Below are 16,835 nucleotides of genomic sequence, written 5' to 3' on the forward strand. Positions count from 1 at the left end.
AAAAGGGAGATAATTTAGCTACCTCTGATGTCGTGTCTTTAATATAGGTTACAGTAACAATTAAGAAGGTCTCTGCTCGGCTATAGAAAAATATCTCCATTCTTCATGCTGTGTCAGTTGCAAAAAGGTCTGGTATTACCCAGTAGCATCTGATGTCAATTCAATATCGATATGAAATCAATTAAATGATTTTGTTGTCATATTGATGTTGACGTGATACTTTGGCCGTAATGGTATACATAGTACGCTAGGATAGGACCCAACAGTTATAATTTATTGCTTATCATTGATAATTTAATATATAGTACTTCTAGACAGATAGAATACAAGAATATGTTTAACATATGTTTAAAGTCTAAAAGTGTATGCATACTTACATGGTACGTTAGTTTTCTGACCAGAATAAATTTATGGGTGTCATCTTCATTTTTACAACTTTGCTAAATAACCACTCTGTACAATATTGATCACACAATAATCAGTACTTCACAAATGTTCAACCTTTATATGGCTGCTATCGTGTAAAAGGTTCTAGGACACATACAAAAAAAAAAGACAAAGAGAAAATGGTTAAAAACAAGTAAAACAAAATGCAAATATAAACACAATTCATCTTCACAGTAATATTTTCAGGTACAATATAAAACATTTGGATGTGAAATTAAGCGAGCTTCATTTGCCGTCCTATCTATAAAGACAAACGTTCACTTAAAAGACAATAAAACACTAAAAAAACCCAGAAAAATTTAAAATATGCACAAACAAGTGTTTCGTGATATGGCAACAGCGCAACGGCAATAATACACGTAATTTATGCAATGAACGACTGAAAAATAAACCCACTGGTCTTGCATTATATCATCAATAGCAGTGAACACTACAATACTAAGGTAATTCTACAAGCTGTCCAAAAGAATGGATCACACCTTTTCCCCAAATTCCATCCATCCATCTGTTTTCTACACTAGCATAGAGTGGGAATTTATTCCATCTGACTTCAGGTGAAAGGTGGACTACCCCCAGGATTGGTCACCAGCCAGTCACAGGGCACATACTGTACAGAGACAGACAACCATTCACACTCACTTTCACACCATCACTTGAGTGGGAACTGAACCTGGACTGCCTGCACAGAAGTCAAATTTGCCGTTCTGTTATTCAGTGTGCACCAAAAACGGAATGTCGGTGCATGCGCCAGGCTCTACGACTGGGGACACGGTGAACCGAGCATCTCCGAACATACCCAACCGCGAAGTAGTGCACAGTCGTCAGATTTAATTCCCAAACGTGCCTTTATAAAACTATTTATTAATTATTTTGGAATACTAAATGTGTTCAATGCGCTTAATATATGCTTTACACAACGTCAAATATTTTGAGGTCTGATGACAGCTTGCATGCCAGCGCATCTGATGAAATAACGACTATGCCCTCAAAAATTACAATTAAAAGACAAAAGTTGCCTTGAATCAGGGGCGGAGCCATGGGTGGGCCTGGGTGTGCACAGGCCCACCCAAATTGACAGGCTGCCCACCCAGTGAGATTCATGAAAAATATATATACTTTTAATTTTTTGTAAATTATTATGAAATTATTTTTGAATTTGTGTTTCGTTGTGTTTTTTTATTTGATTGAATATTAAGAATGACATAATTGTGGTTGTCTAATGCAGATCTGAACTTCATATTATTCAGTTTGTCATTTTAATTCATAACCAATGTGTCGGCACAGGAGGATTGTGCTCAGTGAGAGAAATATTCAGGGCCACCCTGATTTTTCAGACCCACCCATTAACCACATTCTGGCTCCGCCCCTGCCTTGAATAAGAAAAAAATAACTTAAAATAGGCAGCAAATGTTTGCAAGTTTGTGAGGAGTCAATTCGCCTGCCCCGTGAACAGACAGTCAGTCCGAGTTGGAATTGGAGTGCGACTTGGACAGTCGCTCCAGAGAGCGCAGGCCCGCAGTCAGTGAACGCACCATGCGTTTTGACCTGTCATTCATCTTGCGCGCAGCGAGGAGGGCGTCATCCACAGAGCGTTGCGGAACGACGCACGGCGAGGGTCGCGGCCTCTCCTCCTCTTTGCTACTGTCGACCTTTGAGGGGGAGCCTGTGTTGTTGGTGCACACGTGGACGGGTTGAGGTTGGAGATAAAGGCTAAAAATCAGAAAACAGTCATAAAATCACACATTGCTCACATGAATACATTGGAAAAATCGGGGTGGTGTGTGGGGGTCAAGTGCACATGCCCCTTACAGCAATGGTGTAGGACACAATGACGAGCACACGGCAGGCGGTGCCGCTCTGCTGGGCGACTCTGTTGGTGTACAGCTGGAGATCCTGGCCGTGTTTGAGTCTCTGCAACAGTCTGTGAAACAGAGCACATCAGATACTCCCACTAAAACTTTGAGAAGTGCAACTATTTCGATCATTTATTTTGATCTAATTTCCAGTATGTAGCGTATGCAAGTCTGGGTACAGAAAATGATAGTGCTGAAACAATTGCTCCTGGATCATCAGTCACATGTTGACAACACACTACTCTTTGTCTGATTCAAATTCTCAGAAGAGGCTGCATATGAATTCATTTTGTAAATGTTCAGATGCTCTTCATGCCCTTTACATTTAATGTTTTCGTTAAACACGATTACAGTATATGTCTGTAGTGCTATGGTTAGCGCAGCTGCCGGGAACTTTTGGGGTCAGCGGTGGTGATTGAATGACAACGCAACAAGATGGAGGACTCCCAGGAAAATATGACGGCAACTGATCTTTCTCGAAGTTTAGGCCCCCTCTAGCCTAGCAGGATGCCCCTTCGACATGTAAACACTGGTCAACAGCAAATTTTAATAGGAGATGGCTTTATGTGTCCGTACACATATTTTGTCACTGATTTAAACATTTATTTACTCTTTTTCCAGCACAGATACTTTCAGTTTTAAGTTTGACTTATAAAAGCTTGTGCAATACCATGCATTGGAATTTATAGCTGAATTTCAGAAAAAAAAAATCCACTTGCTGCTGAACCTCACCCTTAATTCATAAATATTGTTAAATATAGTACAGACATATTACAATATTACTTATTATATTATCTGTATATTATTATTATGAAACCTGATGTGCTCGAGAAAAACAAGGGCAGATTTGGAATCAGCGCAAAAATGAATCTAGACGACTTTACTTGCATCTCGGATTACAAAATGCAGTAAAAAAATGTGATGACCATTTTATTATACATGGTTGGATGATTGCTGGAGGTTGGGTGATCAGACTTGGCCAGATGTGAGACCGAAAAATAGCATCTGTATGGGATCATCCATCATTGTGCCGACAAAGACACATATTCTTCCACTTTGTAAATGTATTTGTTTGTCATAATTTATGCCTAAACTTCCTCTTTATGCAAATGTTTCATTTTCTGATTATAGTATAGCTTCCTCTTTGTAAATGTATTTCTTTGTCATAATTTATGCCAAAGCTTCCTTTTTATTCAAACGTTTCATTTTCTGATTATATTATAATCTGTGGCGATTAAAAAAATAATTATTTTTTAATTTTGTGAAACACTCGAAAACCTCAATTGAAAGTTACAAAGTTAGGTATATTATGGTAGATGTGTTGCTTGGGTTTTGATATCTTTAAGATTAACCTCAATCATTCTTGATCATTGCAATTGATAAAGGTAGTGAACGGGAGCTCAATTGTAATTGTTGTTTGACCACAAGGCCTCCTCACCTTGCTCATTGCTTGTCCTGCTATCCGAATGGCCACAATGATGACAGCAATGATGGCAGAACTGGGCTGACTCTCGGTTGCCACCTACTGGCTCTGATGGTTAAAAACAGCCGCAATAACCATTGGCGATTCAAAGTGCATCAGTAGGAGACAAAAGACAAGAGTTCTCCTTCAGGATGAGGGGATGTTGCTTACTTTCAGAAGGCACTTTGTGATGTGACAAACACTGAGAACAAGGAAGAACTCCACTAGTCCTGCCATCATTGTCATTTGCACATTCAGTATGATCCCGCGCTGCAAAACATGCACATCCAATCTAATTCCACATACTGTAAAACTATAATAATGAACTGCTCTCCTGGGTTGGATATCAGTTTTTAAAGCGTGACACATTCTTACTTATGTGCTGGACTCGGGCACTTGTGTGTGAATGTTGGCTGTCAGCCACCGCAATTGATGTTTGAGTGGATCTTGAAACCAGAAGTCGATGCGCAAAGTTTTCATCCTCTGTTGCAGTTGCTGAAACATAAAAATCACCGCATACAGATGATCATGTTAAATGGTCCTTCATTTAATAACGATAATAATATACTTATACAGAAGATCTTGGAGTAAACATTGTGGAAGGAAGATGATTGTGATAAAAGGGTCCAGTGTTATTTCAGATAAACATACATGTGTCACGTTGTGTTTGATGTTTGGGCGCCAATCTTTTCCTGGTAGTGCGTCTCACCACCTTGTCCACCTCATTCCCATCAATAGTCCATTTCTTTCTGCTGCTTCCACCTACATCGCTCAAGTGCTCTCGAGACCTAAACAACAAATGGACAACAAATTTACGTAACGTCCAGAAGGACAAAGATGCTGTGTCGTTATACAAATACAAGCACAATAGACAGTGTAAAGGGTTTGGGAAGTCATTTCTCAATACTATAATGACCAGACTATATTATTGCAGTACTTTTCATGTGGTCTCTTCATTGGAATGTAACAAAAACAGAAAAAAATGCTGAGAGGCGGTGAAAGTATTGTGTACGTGTGTACTTGCATGTTACTTTCAATATGCAATAAAATGTACCTCAGAACCACTGTGCATAATGTTTACTGTTTAATGTCTAAAAAATATACAATTGGAGGAAAAAATACATTTAAAAGGGTAGTCACCCCAAACACATTTTTTCCAAGAATAAGCTCTATGCAGGCTCACTAGTTGAAACAAGGCATTCTGATAAATACTGCGTTTGTGGAATAAGAGTTAATCCACCCGTTTTTAGCCATCTCTGGGGGCGGCCATTTTGTTATTTCTGTCGACTGAAAATTACATCACAACTACAGAGGGATCAGGTAACGACCAATCACGGCTCAGCTTTAGAAAACAAGCAAGCTGTGATTGGTCGTTACCAGAGCCCTGAGCAGCAGTGATGTCATTTTCAGTCGACAGAAAAGACAAAATGGCCGCCCCCTAAGTTTGCTAATAACGGGTGGACTTTGCTACTTTACTCTTACTTTTTATCAGAATGCCTTGTTTCAACTAGTGGGTCTGCATAGAACATATTCTTGAAAAAAATATGTTTGGGTTGATTTCTCCTTTTGCTGCAAAAAAAAAAAGAAATAAAAAAACATAAAATGTATAGCTGCAAGGACGAGCCACGGTTAAAATGCTCTAAATATAATGGAACTGGGTAAAATACTGACTCAAATTGGCTCACCGTCCGCCCTGGTCTGCGGATGGTGATCCAATTTGAGTCAATATTTTTTCAAATCAATCACTAGAATACAATAGTGCTGACTGCAGGGATAAAATAAACAACCTTAGTGAGATTTGTGTTGTTGCAGTGAATTACAGCCGTCCCAACATTCCCATGTAAACCCTTTTTTGCACTTAAAATGAATCAGTTTCAAAAACAGTTACCAATAACTGGCAGAATGTAATTGCAACAATATTGTTTAAACGAGTTCCACGCGGTCTACTGTATATGTGACGGCAGAAACAAATTCTGTTACGGGCGTTTCATTTTGAGTCCACCAGGTACTTGCAACAATAAAATAAAAGGCGTATTATTATCTGCTGGAACTACTTTGGGAACTAAAACCATCCATCCGTTATTTGAGTCGCTTTATCCTCACAAGGGTCGGCGAGTAGGCGGGGTACACCCTGAATTGGTTGCCAGCCAATCGCAGGGCACACATAGACAAACGGATGTGCTAACGGTTAGCACACCCGCTTAGCAGCTAACCAGTCGACCACCGTGCCGCCAGAAACTAAAACCTTTAAAGGTAATTTTCATTTACCATTTTTTGAACTGAATATCTTTGTATGAAGGTAGTGATGGAGTTGAAATGTAAAAATATTTATTTTAAAAATAATTTGGTACTTGAGTGCTCAGTGTTTGGTGTCCATGTAACAACCGTACCAACGTCCACGAGGGCTGAGTGAACTATATTTATTCATAGCGGTAAATCGTGTACCATTTTTAACTGGTTTTGCACAAGTTCAGTTTTGGGCTCAATTGTCACACTCGTGGACCATGTTCTCAGAGAACAACCCAAGCAGTTTTAATTCCTCAATGGGATTTGCTGTTCTACTATGAAATTAATGTTCAGGTCATTAAAATAACAAATTGTGTGTGTGGGCGATATGCAGAGTAGTGTGTATATTTCCTGTGTATCCCTTTGGCAGAGTCAATCAAAACTGAGAATAGTTCCGTTTTTCTATTGCGTTCTGCTAGGACTTTTTTCTTTTTGTGTATGTGTATCTGAATATTCAATGAATGCAAAGCAGAACGGTATATTCAAGAGTTGTGACTACTTAAAAAGTGAACAGGCTTCCTTGGTAGCTGTAAACTTTAAACGGATGCATTATTCAGTCAACCTACTGTGTAATGGAGATGTGTGCTGTGAGTAAACCTCTGTATGAACATTGGGGGTCAAACTTTGAGGAAATTAACCAACCTGAGCGGACGTGACGTTCGGTGGTGAGTGCAGTTGCCTTGACTGGAATCAGTTGCAGTAAGAGGGTTCGTCATGGGACTCTCCCCAATGTGCTTTGGTGTGCTGGACTTGGTGGCCTGCCGAGCCTGACTTGAATCACTACGAAGGCACACAAGTTTAACGTCTCATCAAGTAGCACGTGCAATATCATTTTTGAACAAATTTAGTTTTTTCTTTTTGCCACTGCAATTCATGTCAGAGGTCGAGAAAAGTGTGCGAAATGTGAGAGCTGCACTGCGGAAACACTCAAGACAACAACACCCACTCAATCGATGCAGGTGTCAATTTCAGCACACATATGAGTTATTCCACACCAAACCATGCACGGGGGTAAGACACAGTAGGCTACCTCTTTATATGTAACCCTACTCATTAGAAGCCAGACCTGAAATCAAATACATGAAATAATGCTTGACGTCACCCAAAAAAAAAAGTCTGTCAGCATTTCATGAGCTGCGGAGATTGATACTCTCCAAATAAATGGTTACAAAAGTCCTGTGTACAAGTGTCAGGAGGGATGCTTTGTTTGCGCAGCCGTTGTCATGGCAGCTGCTGCGTCACACACTCACTTGCAAGTCACCACCTGGCTGGACCTCCTCTGTGTTTGACGAGAGTCGCCATGGTGATGACGCACAGCAAAGGAGGAGGAGCTTGGGGAGGAACAGGGGAAGGTTTCTTCATACTGATCACTTTGTATGTCTTCAGACACGCTATGGGCTGCGGACACAAAAGGCAACAGGTTAAATACACAAGAAAATGAGAAAATATAGGGGAGTCATTGGTGGTTATTTCATGGTTAAAATGATTAAAAATAAATATTTTTAAGTTAGACATTGAGGACTCTATTTTTGTGACTGGTGTAAATCATGCATGGCGTAACTCTGCACAGAGGCAGGTTAGACCCCATGTTGATAATTTCACAGGCAAGTGTAGGCCAGAGGATCTGTGAGAAGGAGGGCTGCACTGCGGTGGGTGCGGTTGCAGCCAACTTCTGTTGTGGCCAATCAAAGTGGCTCCTTTCATTGCGGCGCTCTAGAGTCTCGACATGGCATTTTGGAGACCGACCCCAACCCCTGGTCATTCGTGTGCTCCTCCTCGTGATTGGTTGTTACCTGAGCCCTGAGCAACTGTGATGTCATTTTCAGTCAACAGCAAGTGGCAAAATGTCCACCGCATTAGATGGATAAAAATGGGTGGATTTTGCTTCTTTATTCACATTCCGCAAATTATTAATCGAAATACCATGTTTAGACTAGTGTGGGTGCATAGAACATATTACGGTAAAGACAATCTTGTGGTTGACTTTCCCTTTCAAAATTATATTAGCATGATTTACAGGGTTTGATGCCCACTGTTCACTTCTTTATAAAATATGTTGCTTTATGCTGCATTCACACCAATTCCGTTGTGAGCGTTTCTGGCGGCGCGTTTCAATTGGAGTCAATGTAATTCGTGCGGGCGGGCGCGGTTGCGTGCGGGTTGGCGCGGATGATGCGTTTGGAGCGGTGGGACGCTGCGTATAAAATAAATGAACTTTTTTCCCATTTTGCAGCCAATCAGCATTGGGCATAGTGTCACACAGAGTCACACAGAGTCCTGTTCACTCGGCGGCTTTTTTTTTTTTTTTTTTTACAGTTCCTGAACTTTACCAAGACAGCAATATTGTTAGCATTAGCATAGTGTGTCGGCCACTTGTTTGCGATGTTGAAAAATGCTGTCGTCGTCTAATACCAAGCGAAGCCCCTCCCCTCTCCGCTGTGCGCGAATGAGCGGCTGCTGCGTTCAGGTTTCAAATTTCCCGCGGTGAAACGCTAGCGGATAAAGCGAAGCGGAACGCTCATCCGCGATTGGTGTGAACGTGGCATTAGACCAGCTTTCTACCCTGCACCAGCACTTACAGTACATGTGGTCTGAACATGTGTACGGTTTACATTGACTTTCTGTCACCAAACTGTCACTCAGCCAGGCCTAAATTTAAAACAACCCCTCTAATGTGCCGGTCCGTCCAACTCTGCGAAGACTGGTCTTCCAAATTGGGAAATGCGTGTGGTGGCGAGCCAAGTGCTGATATAACAATCAGATGCACTGTCTAAAAAAAAAATAGAGCCCAAAATGACTAATGTGCAAACTCACTGGTTTCACTGTCAGTCCTGGTCGAGTCTGTGTTATAGACCCACTTCCTTTGTTTGCGCTCCCCCGGAAAGGATCTCCTCGTTGCTTGTTGTAAATATTCACTGGGTTCTATTGATGTGTGCCTGTGTGATTGCGAGGAGTCACGAGATGGTGTTGAGGTTCGCGTTGTCTGCGGCTTCACTGAGCTCACTTCTGTCGGCCCTGACACACTGGCGCACCGTGAAGCAAATGAGAACCAACAAAAAGAGAAAAGAACAGAGATGACTTTATCGTACAACGGAATTATAGATAAAAGGAGAAATTGTGAACATATTTGAAGCGACAACTGATGGAAACACGATCGGAAAATGAGCGAATGCCATGTGAATGTGTCATGTGAGATTTATGTTGTGGCAAAGTGCACAAAGTAAATCTGCTGCAAGAGAGTCAAGACCTCCTACTTACCGCTTCGAGGCTCTCTGGTGGCAAGAGTTGTGAGTTGCAGCCCAATTCTGATGACTATACTCAGAACCAACAAAGCCGCTGTCCGTTCCTGGAGAAATGACCCCGTCCTGCGCAACACAGCACACATCATTTGACTACTGTACACGCACGCTACTCGGTTTACAGGTGCTGAACGAGAATAAGGTCATTATAAGTCAGCGGGTCACTGCTCACCTGAGAAAGCACTCTCCTAATCCCAGTTTGAGGTTTGGCGCGTCTCTTCTCTGATGTACCTATTTCGGCCAAACTGCTCTGACTGCTGCTGTAAGACTTCCTAACCTCCGTCCTCGTTCTGCTATTCAGAGCGTGTGTGAGATGCACCGTTGAACTCCTGAATAATAACAACGCGGCGCAACATGAAACATAACAGAAAAATAACAGAACACATTGGTGTGCACTTACTGATCAACGTCTGGGGCTTGTTCAGCACATCGTATCTTGAAATCGGAAGAATTCAGGTTAACTAGCCCAACGTCCTTCTTGGTCAACTCTACTGAATCAAGCAACAAAGGCGTATGTTGACTCTGGAAGGAGGGACAAACCTATGGTAAAATACTGTGCATTTATTACAGAGACACTGAACACCCCATTAGGTACAACTGCACAATCTAATATGATCCAAGAGTTGCATTAAAGACTTAGTTCACAAAATAATAATGCTAAATTTTGATTAAAACTGATAGACAGGTGTTAAGGAAAGTTTATTTGTATGCCGCAATTCATTAAACAATTCAAAGTGTTTTACAATATTAAAAACTATGATAAGCAAACATTAAAATAAGACAAAACCATTTAAAAAGGATTAAAAGTATGCAGTTAGAAGAAACTAAAAAGGGTTAGAATTAGGGCTGTCCAATTAATCGAAATTCAATTACAATTACGATTATTACACTCCACAATTACAAAATTGGCATAATCGTAAAAAACGATGATCAATATTCATTTACATACAACGCATTGAATTTATACATTTGCACCTTTTTTATTTTATAATAACACATTTTATAAATTTTGTTTGGTTCAAAAGAAACTTACATTTATTTGTCTATATATTGTTTACGTTCATTTTTTTGTTTTGTATCAAAAAATAAATGATCGATCAACTAATCGTGATTTCAATGATTATCAAAATAATCCTGATTATGGTAGTCTTTTTTTTCCATAATAGAGCAGCCCTAGTTAGAAAGTACGTTTGAATCCATTAAAACAGAGAAAGCAGCGGAAAATGAAAAGTTTTTTGCATCAACTTAAAGGTGGTCAGTGTGGGGGTGTACCCAACATTTTGGAGTTTATTTGATATTCTCTGCCTTGAGACAGATACAAGATCAGCCCCAGATGTTCTCAGAGAGGTTTGTACGACACAAGCATGTTAGAGATGTAGGGGTGAGCGGGCTAAGTAGTGCCAATTTTTACTTAAGGAATGCCTCCAATTAAAATGTGTACATTGTTTAGGTAGTTGTGCATCCCTGGGAACAATCGCTTTGGATCTTAGATAAACTGTTTGAGAAATATAGCTTTAGAAAAAAAAAGTGGCTGTGTAGCACAATTTGCCCCGAGTGCGGGCTAAAAAGTGCCATTAGTCAGAAATCACTGGGGTGAATTGTGCCGTTGGTAACTGAAGTAAAAAAGATCATTTTAATGTCACAAATAATAAATAACAGTGCTTTATAAAAAGCAAGACAACTTCAATACAAAAGTACTTGTTAAGGTTTATTAAAATGTCATCAAAGGCCAATTTGCTTCAACAAGGCCTTGTGCCACAACTAGTTTGAAAACAATTTTCTGAATTTTGTGGATAAATTCTTGCTGTTTAATCTAAAAGGTCTTTGGTGTGTAGTGATTTTTGCAAGATTGCTACAGTATATTAATAATTACAATTTTGGTGAGTATGTTGACAAATCTCACTCACAATCAATGGCCCAAAAGTTTTATTTTTTGTATTTTTTTTTAACAAATATGATTGGATGTACTTTATGAGCACTGTAACTTTGTTATAACCTGAGTATTGAAACTTATTAGATAATGCTTGTATACAAAAAAGAACTGAGTTAAAAGCCACACTAGGCCACCTTATGCAGGTTCAGGATTGTTAAACATGGTGGCTTTGGACCTCGTTTCAGGGGCGGAGCCAGAACATGGCTAATGGGTGGGCCTGGAAAAAATCAGGGTGGGCCTGAATATTCCTCTCACTGAGCGCAATTCTCCTGTCCCGACACATTGCATATTCAAATGAAACCACAAACCGAATAATATGAGGTTCGGATATTCCTTAGACAACCGCAATTATGCCATTATAAATATTCAATAAAATTAAAAAAAATCACAACGAAACACAAATGACAAAATATTTAATCGTAATTCAAACAAAATTTAAAAGTATATATATTTTTTTCATGAATCCCACTGAGTGGGCAGTCAGGCCCACCCATGGCTCCGCCCCTGCCTCGTTTGGACCCGTATTTTCATTGTTTGTCGAGTGTTCCCTATGACAACGGTAAAATGATTTAAAGGTAAATTGCCAACCATATTTCAATTTAACTACATAACTTGAAAATGCCAATCAGCCCCAATCAATATGCGTTGGACAAATCGATGTTCCAGCTAATCTCACGTAAATAGTAGTCTGTGACTTGAGACAGCGCAGGTCGGAAACAGACTGCTGTCGACAGAGAAGGGTGACGTTACCTCTGCGTGGGAATCGTCAGATGCAGGTGATTTGGGGACTTGAGGACAAAGAGAATGAGCAGAATCAGCATCACGGGAATTCTGATCCACCCTCTCTTTCAGCTCATCCATATGCCGCCCACACTGGTAGATGAACTCCTCCAGCTCTCTAACACACGCAGGCAACGCAAAAATGTCATAATTGACAATAAGTAATCAAAATGGAATCCAGCCTTCCTACCGATTAGGGTCAAAGTGGCCGTGCTCGACCCCTTGCTGCTGTAGGGCTTTGTGTTCTTTGCTGGCTGCCAGGTAGCCCTTTTCTAAAGAATCAAGTCCTTGATAAAGTTGTGCAAGTCCCTAAACAGAGGCACCAGTTTATGAGTGTGAATTTGTGAAAGCAAGCATTTCGATTGAAGGATTCCAAATAAGTTAGTCTCACCTTCCCCTGTTGGAAGGGTGTTTTGCTTTTCAGTAAGTCCTCAAAATGATGGAGCTGAATGATTAAAAAAAAAAAAAAAAACACCACATAAAGAAATGAACCCCTTCACATATGAGACATGAAAACAAATGAGAAGCTGACAACCTGCTGGAGGAACTTGTCGGCCTGTGCGTAGAGTGTATTTGCCAACTTCTGACTGCCTTGGGCCTCCGAGCTCTTTGAAATGGAGGAAGATAAACATAGGCCGGAGGAGGTTCCTGTACATTGCACATATAACGCAAGGGAAGGAATGCATTCTTAGTTGTATCTTCTTGTTTCAAGTTCACTATACATGAGATAATGCTCAAAAAATGTCTCGTCTTGCACGCCATTGTTCATTAAAAAAAAAACAACAACACATTCTTAGCATAGCTAAAAGCATTTCATAATCATTGAATGAATGTGATGTACTCTATTAGAGCAGAGGTGATGATGATGATGATGATGATGACGATGATGAATTTACTCATGTGTGTGCTGGGTCCACTTGGCTGAAGAGAAACTGAGCTGGGCTGTGCTTTTTGAGCTTGAGGAAAGTCCAGCCGCATGAACTTTGAAGGCTCGACATGCAGTCCTAATGGCATGACGTGAGCAGACTTTGGTTGTTCAGAGTACAGGTTAACCTTGTGGAAATGGAAAGAAAACAAAATGGTGTCACCCACAATGACGAAATTGTGTAGCCTACCTTACATCCACTACAGTCCCATTCGCTACTGAACATCACCTGGTCAAAGGAGAATGCATTTCTCAGTGCTTTATTTAATAAGGCAATGGGACTAAATTAAGCATCTAAATGTGATGATTAAAATGTGACCCCCTATACCTTTTATTTATAAATTGTATCTCCTAGTATTTATAATTCATTCATAATAAACACTCATTACTTGGGCCCTCCACAACGTGAAAACAAATTTATATGAAATAAGGGATTGTGGCAATACATTTGAGCATAATTTCACTTTATTTTCCCAGTGCCTATTATAAAGTGACTCATCCAAGTCCACACAATGTTTCTTTTTGCAAGAAATTATATCATGTTGGTAAGATAGTACAAGGCTCTGTTTAATTAAGTTAATAATATTTTTGACATACAGTGCTGAAAATAAATAAATGAGGTTTGTTACAAAACCTTGAGCTTCTTTTCCAGATCAATATATTTTTTTTTTTACAAAAAATACCACTCACACAAATTATTGCTAATTAGATTTGTCAATGTGCACATGAAAAAATGTAAGTTTTCTAGCAGATTTATAGATGTGGCAAGATTTTTTTTAGGAAAAAAAAAGGAATTCAACCAGTCTAAAAGATGTGCTTTAACCACAGACTTTCAGCTTTAATTTGAGCATATTTACATTCAAATCTGATGAATGTTGTATGAATTACAAATTTGTTTATGTCCCTGGTAGTTTCTAAGGGACTAAAAGTAATGTGACAATTAGTTGTATGTAGTCGTATGTATGGCTACCAATGGAACTAGTTCCCTTGTACTTATAGATGACGTGACCGCTTCTGACAAAAGCAGTAGGATACATTTGGAAGTGGATTGGGTAATATCGTGCTCATATTCAGCCCAATACGTCAGAATTTATTGGATGCCGCTTCACAGTGCAGATGGATAATAACCTGAAGCACACTGCAAAAGCAACTAAAGAGGTTATTAAAGAAAAGAAGCGGAATGTTATTCAAGGGCCAAATCAATCTCCTGACCCCGAATTCCATTGAGCATGCATTTCATTTGCTGAAGACAAAACTGAAGGGAAAATGGCTCGTGAACAAGCAGTAACTGAAGACAGTGAAAGTAGAGGCCTGGCAGAGCGTCACCAAGGATTACATCCGGAGTCTGCTGATATGCACGTGTTCCAGACTTCATGCTGTAATTGGCTTCATGCAAAGGATTTTACCACCAAGTGTGAAAAGTCAGTTTGATTTATGATTGTTAATATGTCCCATTACTTTTGGTCCTTTCAAAAGTGTGAGACACATATACAAACTGTTGTAATTCCCACACTGTTTGCTGGATTTGTATATAAATACACTCAAATTGACATTGAAAGTTTGCAGGTTTGATTCATTTCAAATCCACTGCATTGTTGGTTAGAGCAAAAAAAGATTAGAATTGTGTCCATGTCCCAATATTTATGTACACTGTAAATAATGTACATAATGCATGCTGAAGGAATTGCACAATTATTTATTGTGTAGTGCATATTGATTGATTGGGCTCCAAGCATACAGGGACACAGCAAGAAATATTTAAATTTACAGAAAAAATATCAATAAGGTGATAGTAATTAAAATAAAATGGAAGCACCACAAAACATTTGCACAGATTACATCTATAAATTATAAACGATCTGTTTCTGAATTACTTTGAGCCTCATGTGTGAATAAAGTGAATTTGATTCACGCATAATTTTGCCTCCATCCACTTTTAATACTGATTGTCTTCATTTACGTCAAGCGGCATCATTTTTATTTCTAAGATTTTATAGTGAGTGACAAAGTAGCACATTGACAAATGTTTCCTTTCTTTCTTTGTAACGCCCAATGAAATGAAAGTAGTAATGCAAGTAATCAATTCAAACGATGGTTCAAGATGATCAAACCTTGGCTTCCAGCCGCAGGCGGTCAATTGTGTTCGCTGCCTCGGCGTACTTAGTCAGCAGTCTGCCATGGTCCTCCTGCCAGCCAGAGGAGAGAAAACATGAAAAAAAATTAAAAAGGCACCTTTGCTGGAAAACACATTAACAGCCCTATTTTCAAATATTTCCTTCCAATTCAGATGCTGTAGGTAATGGACAAGTATCCCAATAAAAATAGTATAGCTTGAGAGTATACAGTGGATACATAAAGCCCAAAGATTATCTTTTTGTGATGTAAAAAAATGACAGATTAAAAAATTCACAATTTCTATCCGTCTTGGGTAATTTCACCTTGGCTAATGACAACTACAGTACACCGGTACAACTTAAAGCGGAAGTCAACCCTAACATATTTTTTTCAAGAATATGTTCCCAGCAGGCCCACTAGTAGGCATTCTTATTGATTTTGCGTTTGTGGAATTCAGAAAACAGGTCAGCCTGAATCTGAGCCGTGATTGGTCGTTGTGATCAGTTGTGATGTCATTTTCAGTCGACAGAAGACAAAATGGCCGCCCCAAGAGTTGGCTAAAAACAAGTGCATTTTGCTGCTTAATTTATATTCCACAAATGCAAAATGAATCAGAATGCCGCGTTTCAACTAGTGGGCCTGCTGGGAACATATTCTTGAAGAAAATATGTTTGGGTTGACTTCCGCTTTAAATAAATAAAAATACAAAAAAAAACATATGTGGTTCTCATCATCTGTCATATTCAAACTCACAAATGAGCAGTCAATAAAAACGTGAAATCATTTAAAGTGACTCTGATTAACCACAACGTGAGTAAGATTTCCTTGGTTGAATCTTACATTACGTCAGACAGCTTCCAAAGCATCAGAGGGATGTGTGTATTAAAAGTATGTCAGGAAAAGGGAAATAAACTGTGAAGATGCCTTGGAGCAACATTAATTAAAGGAGCAGCATGAAATGGCAGATGGTATCTGTGTACGACAATCCCCCCAACGTTGTTTTCATTTATCTTAGCTATGGGGTAGGGCGTAAAGACAAATGGCAGCTTACAAAAAAAACCTTGCTACATTTTGCAAAAACACAGCAAATTTGTGGTCAAATGTTTTTGGGGTGGCGGCACGGTGGTCGACTGGTTAGCACGTCCGCCTCACAGTTCAGAGGTCGTGGGTTCGATCCCGGCTCCGGCCACCCTGTGTGGAGTTTGCATGTTCTCCCCGTGCCTGCGTGGGTTTCCTCCGGGTACTCCGGTTTCCTCCCACATTCCAAAAACATGCATGGTAAGTTGATTGGACTCTCTAAATTGCCCCTAGGTGTGATTGTGAGTGCGGATGTTTGTCTCTGTGTGCCCTGCGATTGGCTGGCAACCAATTCAGGGTGTCCCCTGCCTACTGCCCAAAGACAGCTGGGATAGGCTCCAGCACGCCCGCGACCCTTGTGAGGATAAGCGGTATGGATAATGAATGAATGAATGAATGTTTTTGGGGTAGGCTGGGTGCGATTGACTGGTGAGCAGCACAGGGTGCACCTAAAGTCAGCTGGGAGGACGGCACTTCCCCAAAAGGGAAAGAAATGGTCAAGTAGACGGAAGTGGACTTGCCTTTTTGATTTTTTTAAGAACCGCAAAAGATTCCAGTTTGTTTTTCAATTTGGTCATTAATCTTGTGCACTGTATATTTCCCCCCCCCCAAACAGGGGTGTCAAGATTTTTGTATTCATTTTTTTGTGTTGATTTAA

General features: G+C 39.9%; 1 protein-coding gene across 3 annotated transcripts in view; it reads right to left on the reverse strand.

Moving 5' to 3' along the window:
• Nucleotides 1-298: 298 nt before the first annotated feature.
• The window catches only part of akna (AT-hook transcription factor), a 29,228-nt gene continuing 12,691 nt past the window's right edge, over nucleotides 299-16,835 (reverse strand). For 2 of the 3 annotated variants that reach the window (XM_086054496.1, XM_086054495.1), the window contains exons 5-22: nucleotides 15,097-15,171; nucleotides 12,957-13,113; nucleotides 12,596-12,708; nucleotides 12,452-12,505; nucleotides 12,251-12,369; nucleotides 12,031-12,178; nucleotides 9,748-9,869; nucleotides 9,520-9,676; nucleotides 9,307-9,413; nucleotides 8,863-9,071; nucleotides 7,299-7,446; nucleotides 6,691-6,828; nucleotides 4,414-4,550; nucleotides 4,138-4,257; nucleotides 3,934-4,032; nucleotides 3,739-3,831; nucleotides 2,257-2,368; nucleotides 299-2,157 (exon numbers count right to left, since the gene is read on the reverse strand). In XM_086054496.1, coding sequence (XP_085910622.1) covers nucleotides 1,905-2,157; nucleotides 2,257-2,368; nucleotides 3,739-3,831; nucleotides 3,934-4,032; nucleotides 4,138-4,257; nucleotides 4,414-4,550; nucleotides 6,691-6,828; nucleotides 7,299-7,446; nucleotides 8,863-9,071; nucleotides 9,307-9,413; nucleotides 9,520-9,676; nucleotides 9,748-9,869; nucleotides 12,031-12,178; nucleotides 12,251-12,369; nucleotides 12,452-12,505; nucleotides 12,596-12,708; nucleotides 12,957-13,113; nucleotides 15,097-15,171 — 2,361 coding nt within the window. In that variant the 3' untranslated portion in view covers nucleotides 299-1,904. The remainder of the gene's footprint in view (nucleotides 2,158-2,256; nucleotides 2,369-3,738; nucleotides 3,832-3,933; nucleotides 4,033-4,137; nucleotides 4,258-4,413; nucleotides 4,551-6,690; nucleotides 6,829-7,298; nucleotides 7,447-8,862; nucleotides 9,072-9,306; nucleotides 9,414-9,519; nucleotides 9,677-9,747; nucleotides 9,870-12,030; nucleotides 12,179-12,250; nucleotides 12,370-12,451; nucleotides 12,506-12,595; nucleotides 12,709-12,956; nucleotides 13,114-15,096; nucleotides 15,172-16,835) is intronic. The other variant, XM_086054497.1, reaches the window with a different exon arrangement.

This window comes from Filicampus tigris, chromosome 15 (assembly GCF_054856515.1).
Source record: "Filicampus tigris isolate MCC_2025a chromosome 15, RoL_Ftig_1.0, whole genome shotgun sequence".
NCBI lineage: Eukaryota > Metazoa > Chordata > Actinopteri > Syngnathiformes > Syngnathidae > Filicampus > Filicampus tigris.